The following is a 15,469-nucleotide window of genomic DNA, read 5'->3' as shown; positions in this document are numbered from 1 at the left end:
AGTCAGTGCGATGGAGACGTTACTCACTTTCACTTTCTGCAGCTGCCGGAGCAGTTCGCTCGGTCGATTTCGGCCCTCCAGGTCGTCGTCGTCGCTCTTTTCGTTGAGAAGCTGTGTAGAGAACGAAACATAATCGCAATTTTAGCAATAAATTATTAAAGTAATGAAAACTATCGAAAAATTAACTCATTCAAAAGCGCATTCTGAATGAATTTGGTGTCACTCAGTCAGTTAAGGTAAGAAGCAAGGTGTGTATTGTGAGCAGTGTTGATGGCCAACTAGAGTAATTGGTGTACTTTCACAAAACAAAAATTGCATTAGTATGAAATTATGCTTTTTCAATCTAATAATCTAACCCTGACGTAGTCAGTCTTTCGAGGCACCCCGGACAAGGTTCTTGATTTTCGGTTTATGAATCAGAAATCAATTGGTTTCGAATGATATTGTCTGAATAAAACCTGTCCCTATCTCGATAAAAGATTTACGAAAACTCATCTCTTAATAAAGTATTTGGAAATTTTGATGTTAGTTCATTATGCCATTTATCATATTTGCTTCACCCACAATTCATAGTCGAGAGCATCGTTCCCTCAGAATTTATTCGTTAATTGAAACAATCTCCAACAAATGTCATACATCGACTTCTAGGATTTCGACAAAAGGTCGAAATACATAAGGTCGAATGGACAAAAGGTCGAATGGACAAAACGTCGAAAGTACAAAAGGTAAATGTGGAAAAATGAAACAAATAATAATAATTATAAACTTAAAAATAAATCTTGAATTTTTTTTTTCTTGATATCAAATCGGATTTTTTTTCTGTATCCTTATATTTAGTAACGATATTTTTTTTAATAAAGAGAATAACTTCCAAAACATTTTTTGAGAAGATTTCCATTCTATCAAACATGAGCAGTTTTTCAAAAAAAAAGTTCGACTTCTTAAATATTTTTCCAAATGTCATTTTATTTAAAAAAAAAACAACCTTTTCTTGTTTGTCGTAATATTTACGTGTGTTTTTCCATTCTTTCAAACATGGGCAGTTCTTTGAAAAAAAAAGTTCGACTTCTGAAATATTTTGGACGTTTATTTTTAATTTTTAAAACAACCTTTTCTTGATTCTCAAAATATTTTTGTGAGTTTTTACAGTCTTTCAAACATAAGCAGTTCTTCCAAAAATAGTTCGACTTCTAAATTTTGAATCACCTTTCCGTAGTTGCTTTTCAATATTTGTGTATTTAGGCACACATCAAATGTTTTGTTTTGCAAAAATGTATTTTTTTTAATTCGGCCTATTGTCCTTTCGACGTTTTGTCCATTCCACCTTTTGTCCACTTTAGACCTTTTGCCCATTCGACCATTTGTCCATTCGACCCTTTGGCATTCGACCTTTTGTTGTGGTGTGGTGGCCGAGGCCATTACGTCATCTGATTTGCCTGTCAAAGCCTCAAAGGCAGGGGTGCTCAAAGTATGGCCCGCGGGCCAAACGTGGCCCGCGAGGTGATATTTTGTGGCCCGTTGACCACTTGTAAAGTGATTTAATACTTTTTCAAAATTAAGGTTTATTTTAAGCTTTTTTATGCTAATCTTTTTTTATTTTTTTGTTAATAAAAAAATATCTTATGATTTATCAATATTTTGATCCTCACTTTAGGATTATAATTATATTATTTAGGAAATAATTTGTTCCAAATATTTTGTAATTAAAACAATTTCACACGTTTCAATGTGAGTGAAACTAGTAAATATCGTCAAAACTTTTATCAAACATTTTTAGAAATATCAAAAAAACGTTCAAGTTTGTCTTAGGTAGAATTCTGTAATAGTTGCAAAAATAAAAGTTTTCTTTATTAATTTGCAAGTCATATTGACCCTTTTATGAACTGACCCTCAAACTAACATTGTACTTCCTAAGGAATTCGAACTCATTACAGTTAGATAACGAGTCTGATTGACTATCAACTGATTCAGGCAGACAAAATGTGGAAATCTGAGAATCAAGTTTGCAGCAAATATTTTACAAAGCTATCGTCGATCAACCCACCCCTCCACCATTATTAAAAAATTGACTCGAAAGCCAGGAGCAAAAATATATTTTCAAAAAACTTAAAAAATGAAATTTAGGTGCATTTAGCTGAATTTAATTAAATATGCATTCCTTTGCATTTAAAATCATTTGAGCATGTTTGGGTTTTTTCAAAATAATTTGAATTTTATTAAATTTTCGATGAAATAAAAATAATGTGGTTTCGCTTTTTTTTTTGAAAATAATGATTGCAGGTTAACTATACGGAAGCTTAAATCATTTTCTAAAATTTTTTTTTCATTGAAATGTTGAAATTCTGGATCTCAACGGTTTTTCATTAGCCACACTTAACTTATAGATGAATTGTTCAACATGTAATGTCAACACCATTTTCGAAATATAAAAAAAACTTTTTTTTTTTGAAAATACAAGTACTTTCAGCTAAAAACTTTTTTTTTTCAAATACCAGAAACAACAAAATCAACAATACCGATAGAAACCAGTTATTTTGTGGTTTCTATTATTTTGAATACACTTTTTTTTAAATAACAGAAATGTAATCTTTTACATTAAAATAACGTAATTTATTTTTTTTAACAACCTTTTTTGTAAATTTGGCCCGCAAGCTCATTTGAGCTTTAAATTTGGCCCGGCCTCCAAAAACTTTGAGCACCCCTGCTCAAAGGTCTCTGGTTCGATTCCCGTAAATAGCTTGTGTTTTTTTTTTGTTTTGAAGAATAAAATATCTTTTTGCAAGTGAATCTCGAGGGCATATTACTCTCGCCCAGTGTTCTCTGTGTCCGTAAATGACAACGCTATTCTCTGGGCTCGGGTTCCATCCAGGGCTTTAAAAATGTCAAACTTTCAGTTCTCAGCGACTACAATTATCATACCCGGAAATTTATCTCCCAATTCCCACTGCCCTTTTTCCGTTCAAACTGAAAAGTGACCGCATTCGTTTGAAAACATTGGTGTCAAACCATCGGAGTTTGAGTGTATGCCCGGAAATTCGCAATTCGCAATTTTCAGTGTAAGAACGGGCCTTGACCGATCTTATGCACCAGGTTCCCGACGAACACGCACTGCCCTTACACCTACATCTCACCCTTGCTCTGAGTCAGTACGAGCAGCACGCTAGAACACGCTTTGAGTGTTCGTGCCAGGCATGCACACCTTCTTTTCCGGTTACGCATTTTAACTCGGCCGGGGGTGGTACATTACGTAGGGTTTGATGTAAGTATAAGCGCCTAACCATTTAAAGTGTGCCTAACAACTTTCATTAAAGCAAAAACTGTTTTATTTTTAGTTTGAATTCAAAAACTAATTGTTATTTACTGTGTATTGTTTTCTCCTGAAATCTTCCCTATTGTTGAGTCGTGTTTATCTGTTGCTATTTCTTTTGTCGCGGTGTTTTGTTACAATATTTTGGTCCTAAGCATCTTAGAAAAGTTTTTCAAAAGTACAATAGTAATATTTGTGTTAATCCTTTAATCATTCCATAAATTGAGCAAGGGCTCGAACCTCACTTGCTTAAGAAAAAGGTGAAGTTTCAAAACAATGGACAGTGAAGGAAACATACTATGTAAAGAATCAATAGTAAAAGAAAGATAGTAATTTATGAAGAAGATAAAGAAATTAACAATAGTTAATGAAAAGAGATAACAAACAAGCTTAGATTATTGTTATGATGGGCAATTTACAGGGAAGATGAGAAATTATTGAAATAGATAAATAAAGAAAAGGCACATGATAAACAAAATTGACATCGCTGCCAAATTAAGGGAAAGCAGACAGTTTGTTACAGCAGCATCAATTGGTAAAATAGAGTGGAAAAGTGTTGAGAAATAAGAGAATCAAATAAGTAAAATCGAAATCAAATGGAGGATAGTAAACAGAAGCTGCGTTAGAGAATCAGTTAAACAAAATTAACAGAATATAGATGATAGATAAAAACGGAAAGAAGAGAAACCCCGTTGTGTGATGTTTCAGGTACATCCACAGCAGTTGACTCAACATACTGCGAATCAAAACAATACCGTCTACAATCACAAATTACTTCCCTTTCCCACATTGTCGCGCCCCTTTCTTTTAGCCGTCTCGACTTTGACCCGCGGTGGTCAAAGGTTTACGATCCGTTTCCACAGGCCACCAGCTAGGTCATCATGAAAACCAAGCCAACGTGGAGGTAAGAAAATAGGACACTTGCAAGGAACCAGAGCTATACTGTCTTGATCAAGAAAGATCTAACAGGACTACGGACGTAGTCAGTGACGCTCCTTCCAGGATGTTCCTTGCCTGAGCGTCAACTGAAGAGGTATTATCAGCATCATTCGCACTTGGCCTGCAAGTTTGAGTGTATGCCCGGAAAATGGAAAAATCTGAACTATTCTGAAAATTACTATTTAAAATCCAGGTTTCGTGCTAACTATTGTGACAGCTGAAAAATTCCACCTTACCTTATCTAATCTACATAGATTGGAGAAAGGTGGTGAGAGTCAAATGACTGTGCTAGTGATGAGAATGTTGCGCCTATTAAATTTTGACTGATTTTAGCGTGACGTACTTTATGTGTGCAGCCTAAGCAGTTTGAAGGGACTGAATAATTCATCGGTAGATGGAGCAATATTGAGATCGAGAAGATCTACCATCAGAGAATCGACTGTATAATAAAACGTGGTGCCCTTACGCTCAAAGTCACCCCACTAGCGAATGTTCATTGTTTGAAACTTTTATCATTGATTTTGTAAACTAATTATTTGTGGAACCGGTGTTTGTGAACAAAACAAAAAATCTAGTACACAAGTGCTTGCAAGTAATTTAGAAAAACAGAAACAAAAACTCAAACCAAACGTGGTGTTTCTAAAAGGAGAGTGGAGAGGGGCGCCTACCTGCAGTAGCATGTTATTGGCGCCACCGGGCTTTTTGCTCTCGGTGGCCGCCATCACCACGCTACCACCCTGCTGTGGGGCCGCTCTAACTGACTGAGGAGCCACGCGTAACCTATTCCCATTACTATCCTTATCTTCTTCGGAATTTAGTAAGCCCTATGGGAGTACAGAGAGAGAGAGGGATGAAATTTTGAAAAAGAGGGAGTTTTTTACGGCCAGATCGGATGTATGCCAATTGAAGAAGATTAGGAATTCGAGGTTTTTGGTGTACTTACCTTCAAGATCCGGTTCGGGTTCCGGTGGTCATGGTCCATGTCCAGCCCGGACGAGGATGAGGCATTTGAGTGAGGTCGTTTGGTTGTCAGTAGATTTCGCAATCGTTCCGAATCGTGTGAGGCCATCTGTTGCTGCTGCTGTTGTTGCTGGTTCTGCTGTTGCTGCTGTTGGTGAATTTGTTCCTGAATTTTCTCCTTGTCGTCGAACGGAAACGGAAAGTTGCTCCCGAACGGACCGGCATTGTTGTTGGTCATGCTGTTGTTGTTATTGTTGTTGTTGACCTGTTGGTTGTTGTTCGACGGCGACGGTTGCCCTCCGGCGCTGCCCGCGTGGTACGGCGTCAACGGCGAAGGGCACATGGGCGCGGCCGCAGGGCTGTACGCCGTGACGGAGGGTGGCCGCGGGGTGCTCACCGGGGTGACACTGGTCCGCGAGTCGGGTCGCGAGTCCCAGCCGACCCCGACGGACTCCATGTCGAACGTGGAATGTGGAAACTCAAACTCAAAGTCCGAGTTGAAGAAGTTCGAACTGTCCGAGGGGGGGATTAGCGAAGCCGTTGGGTTGCTCCGCGGGGACACCACCGACGAGAGGGCCCCTGGGAGACCTCCGGCTGGACCACCGTTGCCTCCGGCGCCACCGTTTATTATACTGGACATTAGCGGTCCTCCCATGTTGCTGACCCCTTGCGTGATCTGCTGCAACTGGCGGGATGAACTGCTGCTGCCGCTGCCACCACTACTACTTCCGCCACCGCCGGTGCTCGTGCTCGGAATGGCCAACCCCGACGACGACGACGAGGACGGATTGTTCAACCCTCCGGCGGCCTCCACCATCGCCACCTCGCTGTCCGTCAGGATCGTGTGGATCGCCATGATAAAGTCCGGCTCGTTGTTCGCCTTGCTGTTCCGGAATAATCTCGTCTGGGCCTTCACGTGGACGTACACGTCGGGGCCGCCGAGCCGCAACCGGTACGACGAGACCTGGGCCGTGCCGTTCGCGTTCATCACATTGTTGAGGTGCTCGTTGAGCCGGGCGCGATCCTGGAAGTGGCAGAGATCGTGGATTGACCGGAAGGCCTCTTTGGTTAGGTACCCGGCGAACTGCTTCCTCAGCGTCGCTGCGTCTAAGTCTGGAAGGAGGTAGAAAGGACAAGTTTTGTTAGCATTGGTAAAGGTTCACAACTGTGGGATATGAGATTGTGCTGTTGCTGTACTCGTCCCACGGTCAGCCGTGAGTGCCGTGAGCACCGTTGCGCATTTTGAGGATGGTGTCGTGAGTGACATTTGTCGACGGAGGACCCTTCGATCTGTCATCTGACTTGTTTTCATTTTTGACTCTCCCCACAAACATCAAACCGCATTTGTGTTCGGATCTTTTCCGGAAAAGATCCGGAAAAAGATCCAGCAGCAATTTGTGCTGATTTGAGTTTGCGGAGGGTGCTTAAAAGTTTGATTATGTTACTGCTTGCTGTAGGGTTTTCGTCTTTCAAAATAATGTAAACAACAACAGCGAATGAAAAGGGCCGCGTGTTTGAAGATGAAGCGTGAGTGTGATTGAATTGTGCTGGAACCGGTTGGCGGAAACCGGAACGGGGCACACCGGAAGCGGGCATGAGGTCAGTGGGTGGCTGGGAGGTTAATGATCGGCAGCGATGGAACGCCCGGACTTCTCGTCGGAACAGTACGCACACAAACCGTTCCAACTCACCTATAATGGCGCCGTTCATGTCCAGCTTGAGCGTCAGCTGCTCGTCCAGCGTCTGTGGCATCGTGAGGCTGGACAGCTCGATGGCCGCGGCCACACCTACTCCCGCTCCCGCTCCTACTCCTACGCTTCCTGGCAGCCCCAACTGGCCGAGCTGCCCGTGCTGCTGCTGGTTCAGCTCGTCCTCCGGTAGTGTGATTAGACAGAGCACCGACGACGACTCGGCGTCGGTGTCATCCTTGACTTGGGCGGAAATGATCAGCAGGTCCTTGTACTTTTCCTGCCGCTGCTGCTTCTGCTCGATCGTATCGTTGGCACTGTCGGGCGCCCTCAGCAGCCACCGAATCTTGGTGCGGATCGTCCGCTTCGGGGACTGGCAGAACATCTACGAAAAAGCAAGGCGTTAGTTGGAGAAAGATTACCCATAGAAGGTCCGGGAAACCTACCTCATCTTGATCCCAGTTTAGCTCGAACGAGTTCTTGTTGAGGATGGGACTGAGCTTGGAGTGGTCGCCAGTGTGCAGGTACGAGTAGATGCTCTGTCCGTGGAGCTCGTTGCGCGAATAGTGCAGCACGTCCCGGACGTTCTCGGTGGCGCATTCGATCACGCCGTCCGAGTTGATCTCGAGCAGGGCCCAGCCAATGTTGGAGATGTAGTACTGGACCGCCTCGAAGTAGGCGGACTTTTCCGGCGAGTGCCCGTTGACGGACGGTTCCGGCAGGGGTGGTTCGGTAGAGGAAACTTCGCCCTGCTGGACCGGGTGCAGCTTGCACGAGTCGCTGCAGTCGGGCGAACACTTGGAGCACCGGTTGCCGGTGGCCGTGGTTAGGTCACGGTTGCCCTGCTCCAGCAGGCGACGAAACTGCAAACGACGCAAAAGAAAGAAAAAGAGCAGCAGTCCAATTAGTGAAGAGTCTTGCTCGTGCAAACGTCTGTTGCATAATCCTAAAATTACGCCAACCCCAATTCTTCCCGACAAAGTGCTCGGGAAGAGGAGGAGCGAAGCCGGCAGAGATTGCGGTTCAGTCAGTTGCTTATCAACACTCGTGTGAAGTGCGGGGAGTACAACTCTGGATTGGTTTGGGAAGTGCATTTGGACTTAATATAGAACCAGTAGAACGATTCAGGAATAAAAAAATGCTATTTGACCCACTGTGTCGGAAGATCGCTTTAGAAAAACAAAAACAACTGGGAAGCCGTCGGTCAATAAGCAGTCTGACAAGATTTTGTCTTAAAGATAAAAGTTAAAGCATTTAAAATGTGTTTCGTTTTCCGATTTGAACTTATTTTCAGTGAGTGACGACCAATAGTAACTAAGACACTTTATAAAGGTTTATGTAATTAACTAGTCAAAAAGCAAACCAACGTAAAAAAGTAGCAAATTGGGTCCTAAAATGAAGCTTAGATAGCTGATATTATTGTTTACAGCGATAAAGCTTATTTTTCTGAGTACAATGACCCTTTGTACGAGCATAAAGAGTTTAAAATGGATTTTTAAATCAATTTTGAAAAATTAACCTCGCGATCCTTCTTGACAGAAAAGCTCCTACTTGACAGCTCGTTCCAAGGGGACCATAGTTGATCCATCGAAAAAATGTTGTCTTGCCAAAAAAAAAATTTCCATTAAAATGAAAAAAAAGTGATCAGGAATGGTTTTTAATCGTGTTTTTTACCGTTGTACATAAAAATTGACATAGGACTTTAGTACCCAATTCAAAATAATTAGGGTGATCATTTTCAAATTCCCGACTTTTCCAGAAACTCAAGTAATCGGCATTTCTTACCTAAGAAAGATTTTCAACAAACAAACAAATCAAACTATTGACCGTTTTTGTTAAGTCAGAAAATTAACTTCCAAATTTCTTAATTTCTAAAAAAATACTTAAACAATTTAAGCACTCGTTATTTTGATTAAGAGTCCGTTTTGCGATGCCTGTCCGACGGATCGCATGTTTTTTCGCGTCGTTCGTCGTCGGTGAGTTTGTCGGGTGAGTGCGCGCGTGTGTGTGTGAAGGTGCGGCTTGCTCTGGTTGTCACGATGACAGTTGAGGCAGTCCGTTTTGTGGTTACCTGTATGTTTGTCTATTCCTTTCTATTGACGTGGCTTTTTTTTTCTTCTTAATTAGATTGTAAAGTTCAAATATCGCGATCGTCTTTCTCGTTAGTCAGTCGAGTTTCTTTGTTCTATGATTTGCGATTGTTTCATGGGAAGATTCGTTCTTAATTGCGTTAGCATAAATTATATTTGACCTTTCGTTTCCCGCGAAATCACATTTTAGCATTATAGCTCGTAAAGCACGGTGACAAATATTGTTTCAACGCGATTGTTCAAGTCCTTCAGATAACTCATAACTCATCAGTAATTAATTGGTCGCTCATCTTATAAAAACTTAAAAGTATAAATAGTCTCAGGTCAACTCTACGTAAATGTGTTACGCTGAGTATAATATTTCACTTTTTAATCACACACAATTTTGATTCTATCTTTCCACAGCCGGCTGTCTAAGATTAAATCATTTGTGCTAAACTCAACACCAAATAACCGGGAATGGTCTCATCCGCATCATCCGATTGTTTGCCTTGAGAATACATAATACATCACCCTATCACTCAACGAAATTCATTGATTATTGGGTCACATCATCATCCTCTATGATGAATCCTGGCCATTACCCTTTCCCACTAACAAAATCCCAAGTAGAAGTAGTTTTCCGGCACACGCGGGGGTGTGGATATCGTATAGAACCCACCCTTGGTAGCAGCCTGTGCTAACTAACATTCCCGTCCCGTTCCCTCGAGATCTACAAACTGACATGGCGGGCGCCGTTGGTGGCCAATGACTGTTTCCTATTAGCAACGGCTCTAGTTTTGATGACCGTGATGTTTTATCTTTTCAGCGCATTCATGAATGCTGTTGATAAGGGAAACATTATTTGATCGTTGAAGCGTATGACCGGTTGTGTTGATAGGATATTACGGTCCTGTTCAGCAACGGAGAAGGACAACCATGGGTGGTCTCTCATGCTCATGCTCATGCTCATGCTTAAGCACTCGTTATTTTGATTAAGAGTAGAAACATAAACAAAAAGGCTTTAAAAAATAACCGAAAAATAATGTTTGATGCTTCGTTTCAACTGGAAATGGCAAAAGTTAAAGATAACTTAATTTAAATTTTATTCTTAATTCTATTAAATTTAAAATCATAGAACGCTTTAACCATGATTGCTGTTATTGGTCTTTCAAATAATTTTAAAAAATATCTAGAAATTGGGTTTTAAAAAATGTTTGTACAAAGTCCTTGATATGTATGGATTTTTTAAATCAATGTTAATTGTTTAATTTTTTTTATTGAAAAATCAGTTTGATAAGTTTCTATGGTTTACCACTTATTTTATGCGAATTGTTCGAAAAGACTAATTCTTTGAACATATTTGCAATAATTTTATTCAAAGTTTGTTAGATTCATATTTTTTTTCAATTTAAACATTGTTTTTTTTAAGCGAAATTTCTTGTTGTCTTTCTGGTCTAACAACGATTAGATTTTATTCGATATTTAAGTTTTCCGATATCTAAAAATTAAGCTTTATCTATAACAATTTACCCAAACTCTCGAAAAAATTCAAGAGAAAAATTTGTAAAAATATTGGAAGTGACTAAATGAATTAAGAAACAAATAAAAAACAACTTCCAAACTCAAGCTGAAATCATTTTTCAAATATTCAATCAATGTGACAAAATAACATATAATCATTACTCACGCTGGCCATAATCTTTAAAATAAGGCTTTATTTTTATATTAGTTTTTCATTTATTTGATTGTTGCTATATGTTAGATGTTACCTCTTTTACTACTAAATTAAGAAAAAAATGGTTCATTAAAAATACTATGAATATCTGTTCAAAATGCTTCCAATATTCATAAGGATTTTTGATGTCGTTTCGTCTCAAATAGATGGAGATAGTGAAAGGCACCTTAAATTTTATGTAAGTTCCTTAGAAAGAATTGAATTAATTTAATTTGAAAATTGTACAAAATATCAAATTTTTTCAAGATTTAGAAAATAATTTGCAAACGAGTATGCTTGGGATTCCCGACTTTTCCCGAGTGTTTGAAAAAAAAAAATCAAATTCCCTTCTTTTTTCCCAATATTTGGCGGATTTTGGCGAATTTCCGACTTTTTCCGATATTTGTATGTAATTATGTCAATGTTTTGAAAAATGAAACAATATTTTGTTGACCCAGTTTTCCAAATTCTTTACGAAATCGATCGATTTTGTGATTTTTTTGTATTTGAGACGTAAATAAATATCCGAAAATCTTTAACTTTCGAATTGATTTTCTGAACGATTTGTTGTCTTGGGTAAAGTTATAGGTAGTTATGAAGAAAACGGATTAGAAAAAATATGTTCACGGATAAAAAATGTCATTTTTTGTATGACATTATTTCAAAATAATCAATTTAAAAAAAAACCTTTTCTTTCTCTTTGAAATTCATCAAACCTTTCAATCTTTTTGTTTTTTTTTTTATATATGGGTAATTCTCCGCCAACTCACACAGCAGTTGCCCCGACCCCTCTTCGATTTGCGTGAAACTTTGTCCTAAGGGGTAACTTTTGTCCCTGATCACGAATCCGAGGTCCGTTTTTTGATATCTCGAGACGAAGGGGCGGTACGACCCCTTCCATTTTTGAACATGTGAAAAAAGAGGTGTTTTTCAATAATTTGCAGCCTGAAACGGTGATGAGATAGAAATTTGGTGTCAAAGGGACTTTTGTGTAAAATTAGACGCCCGATTTGATGGCGTACTCAAAATTCCGAATAAACGTATTTTTCATCGAAAAAAACACTAAAAAAGTTTTAAAAATTCTCCCATTTTCCGTTACTCGACTGTAAAAATTTTTGGAACATGTCATTTTATGGGAAATTTAATGTACTTTTCGAATCTACATTGTCCCAGAAGGGTCATTTTTTCATTTAGAACAAAATTTTTCATTTTAAAATTTCGTGTTTTTTCTAACTTTGCAGGGTTATTTTTTAGAGTGTAACAATGTTGTACAAAGTTGTAGAGCAGACAGTTACAAAAATTTTGATATATAGACATAAGGGGTTTGCTTATAAACATCACGAGTTATCGCAATTTTACGAAAAAAAGTTTTGAAAAAGTTGGTCGTCATCGATCATGGCCATTCATGGTCACCCGCGACAAACACGGACGACGAAACAAAGAGAAACGCAAAAAGTAACTTTTTCAAAACTTTTTTTCGTAAAATCGCGATAACTCGTGATGTTTATAAGCAAACCCCTTATGTCTATATATCAAAATTTTTGTAATTGTCTGCTCTACAACTTTGTAGAACATTGTTACACTCTAAAAAATAACCCTGCAAAGTTAGAAAAAACACGAAATTTTAAAATGAAAAATTTTGTTCTAAATGAAAAAATGACCCTTCTGGGACAATGTAGATTCGAATAGTATATTAAATTTTCCATAAAATGACATGTTCCAATAAATTTTACAATCAAGTAACGGAAAATGTGAGATTTTTTAAAACTTTTTTAGTGTTTTTTTCGATGAAAAATACGTTTTTTCGGAATTCTGAGTACACCATCAAATCGAGCGTCTAATTTTACATAAAAGTCCCTTTGGCACCAAATTTCTATCTCATCACCGTTTCAGGCTGCAAATAGTTGAAAAACACCTCTTTTTTCGCATGTTCAAAAATGGAAGGGGTCGTACCGCCCCTCCGTCACGAGATATCAAAAAACGGACCTCGGTTTCGTGATCAGGGACAAAAGTTACCCCTTAGGACAAAGTTTCACGCAAATCGAAGAGGGGTCGGGGCAACTTTTCCCGATTTCGTGTGAGTTGGTAGAGAATTACCCATATGTGTTAAGGGACAAAATCCACAAATTTTGAAAAATAGTTTGTGTTGTTTTGTGGAACCCAATTTTTGTTAAATATAAAACCAAATTTGTAATCGATAATCCATGTGGACACTACAGATTTCAAAAAAGTGTCCACGTTGTTAATGGATGGTCCCTAAAGTGTACCATTTGCACTCATGAACTAAAATTGTATAGTTTTTCGATTTTTTTTTAATTAATGGGCAAAAATATGTTTTTTTAAACTCCAAAGTATCAATGAAAGTAGAAGTCTAATTAACTGAAAATAATTTACATTTCTCCACGTAGATAATCAAAAGTATTAATATTATTCAGAAGTTGTGTGAAATTCAGATGTGCGCAAACTATAAGCTCATTTTTTTCTAGGCACAGGTTTTTTTTTTACAAATAATGATTGCATAGCAACTTTACTGGTGCAAAATGACCATTAAACGCTTTCAAAACTAGAACAACCATCACAAAAACGGGTTTCTCTCTCTTTCGTCGGCGGCGGCTTTGTTCGATCACTCAAACAACTGCTAAAACAAACGTTGACAACGCGTAAAACAAATATTATCGTAAATCTTAGCGCGAACCCCAAACCTGAGAACACCTTTTCTGCTCCCCTTCCTAAACATCTCATCTCGCTCATTCCTGCCAAACGAATTTCGAACGACAAACGAACGACGATCTTGACGGTCGTCGTCGCGCGTCAAATAAAGAAGCTTGTTGTTCCAATTTCACTTTCATTAGGCCATCACCACCACTGCGACGACGACTGCCGACATTCAAGACCAAAACCAAAAACCACTTCTTCGTCGTCGTCGTCATCGTGTTTTCTAAAAAGGATGCTCTGCTGACCAGCTATTACTAGAAATCGCTGGTCGTCTGCGCAGTGTGTGTGTCTTTGTGACGGGATTCTACCGTTGAAAAGCGTTAGTTTGACATTTGGATTAGGTCGGCGCCGATATTGATCGGCGTGGTTATGTGATCTTCAATAAGTTGACCAAATCAGCTGATTTTGGTATCAAAAAGGAACAAAGACACTCCATTAAACGACTCTCTCGTTAAATATAGAGCAGTTTGCGGAGCATCCGTAAAATACAAGAAAAAACACCTCGACGACACGATCGCGCACTAAATCAAGTTTAGAGCCGTGCTCGCATAATGAGACAAACTCACAACAACCTTAGCCGAAATGATTGATCGTCCCGTCCCGTCATCACCCACTCACACATCTCTCGTCTCTCACGCAAACACTCGCGCGAAAATTTCATTGCCGGTTCCGAGCCAGCATCCCATCCACGAGAGAACGATGATCATGACCGCGATCGTGTCGTCTTGGTGCGCATCACACACATTCATGTAAAATTTCGCGATCGCGATCTAAGCGCAAACATGTGTTTGTGAGTGGCGGACGGCAAACTGCATTTATGGGATTTACGAGGGTCATCCAAGCGGAATTCGCGTGATGAAAATGCGTGCTTGTTGTTGTTTTTGGCTTATTGAGAGGATGGATTCTGGTGTGGTGTGAGGAGTATTTTTGTTTTTGAACAACACATACGCAACCGGTTTCTTAATGGTGTGCAGAAATGGCACACACACATACGAGTTACCTTAGCTACCAGGAAAGATCGAGAAAATTCTTGTTGGGTTTTGAGACTAGTTGAATAGTTTAAAAATTTAGGATTGACTAAACTTTATATCACTATGAAATGTTTTTGATATTTCATTTAATATCAATATCTAGAGTTTTTTTGAATAGGTCCTAAAAGCTATTGTCTTCCATATGTTTATAGCAGGGCTGTGGAGTCGGAGTCGGAGTCGGAGCCGGAGTAGGTGGAGTCGGGTCTTTTTGGGAAGCCTGGAGTCGGAGTCGGAGTCGTAAAAACTCGAACAGCTGGAGTCGGAGTCGGCTAAATTTTATTAGCTGGAGTCGGAGTCGGAGCCGAAAATTTCTGATTACCTTGAGTTGGAGTCGAAGTCGGAGTTATCTTAAATTCAACAAAAATTATATTTATTTTTTATTTTTTAGTATTTGCTATAAAACAGATTAATTTACAAAACTTCTTAATTTTTTTTTTTGCAAGTTGCATGCGCTGCGTTGCCATTTTTTTTTTAGAGATCACTAAATGATAACCTGTTAATCAGCTCTTACCCAAGTATGTAGTATCATCATAACTCAAAAAAAAAACAATATTGGTTTTGTAGTCAGAAATATTTAATTGATTTTTGACTGCATCCTTTTGCCAATATTTATGTACCCTTTAAACTCAAATTTGACCAAATTTAATCTAGTTCTTTGTACATACACAGTCATCTTATACCCCGATAGTGAATGCCTTGGTGGTTTTAAGCAGGGCTGTGGAGTCGGAGTCGGAGTCGGAGCCGGAGTCGGTGAAGTCGGGTCTTTTTGGGGACCTGGAGTCGGAGTCGGAGTTGGAGTCGTCAAAACTCGAACAGCTGGAGTCGGAGTCGGAGCCGGAGTCGGCTAAATTTTAAGAGCTGGAGTCGGAGTCGGAGTCGGAGCCGAAGATTTCTGATAACCCGGAGTCGGAGTCGGAGCCGGAGTTATCTTAAATTTAACAAAAAATATGTTTTTTTATTGTTCAGTATTTCCTATAGAACAGCTTAATTTAAAAAATATCTTATATTTTTAATTGATTTATCAGATGCCATTATGTTTTTGA

At 39.3% G+C, this 15,469-nt stretch overlaps 1 protein-coding gene across 10 annotated transcripts in view; it reads right to left on the bottom strand.

Annotated features, from left to right (window-relative positions):
- The window catches only part of LOC120427680 (nuclear receptor coactivator 1), a 340,351-nt gene that overhangs the window by 13,032 nt on the left and 311,850 nt on the right, over positions 1-15,469 (bottom strand). For all 10 annotated transcript variants that reach the window (XM_052707553.1, XM_052707557.1, XM_052707555.1 and 7 more), the window contains 4 exons: positions 7,341-7,757; positions 6,898-7,279; positions 5,190-6,319; positions 28-111 (listed from right to left, as the gene is read on the bottom strand). In XM_052707553.1, the coding sequence (XP_052563513.1) occupies positions 28-111; positions 5,190-6,319; positions 6,898-7,279; positions 7,341-7,757 (2,013 nt within the window). The remainder of the gene's footprint in view (positions 1-27; positions 112-5,189; positions 6,320-6,897; positions 7,280-7,340; positions 7,758-15,469) is intronic.

This window comes from Culex pipiens, chromosome 2 (genome assembly GCF_016801865.2).
Source record: "Culex pipiens pallens isolate TS chromosome 2, TS_CPP_V2, whole genome shotgun sequence".
Classification (NCBI taxonomy): Eukaryota; Metazoa; Arthropoda; class Insecta; order Diptera; family Culicidae; genus Culex; species Culex pipiens.
Note: the sequence above shows the minus strand (reverse complement) of the source record. Positions and strands in the feature narration are given on the sequence as shown.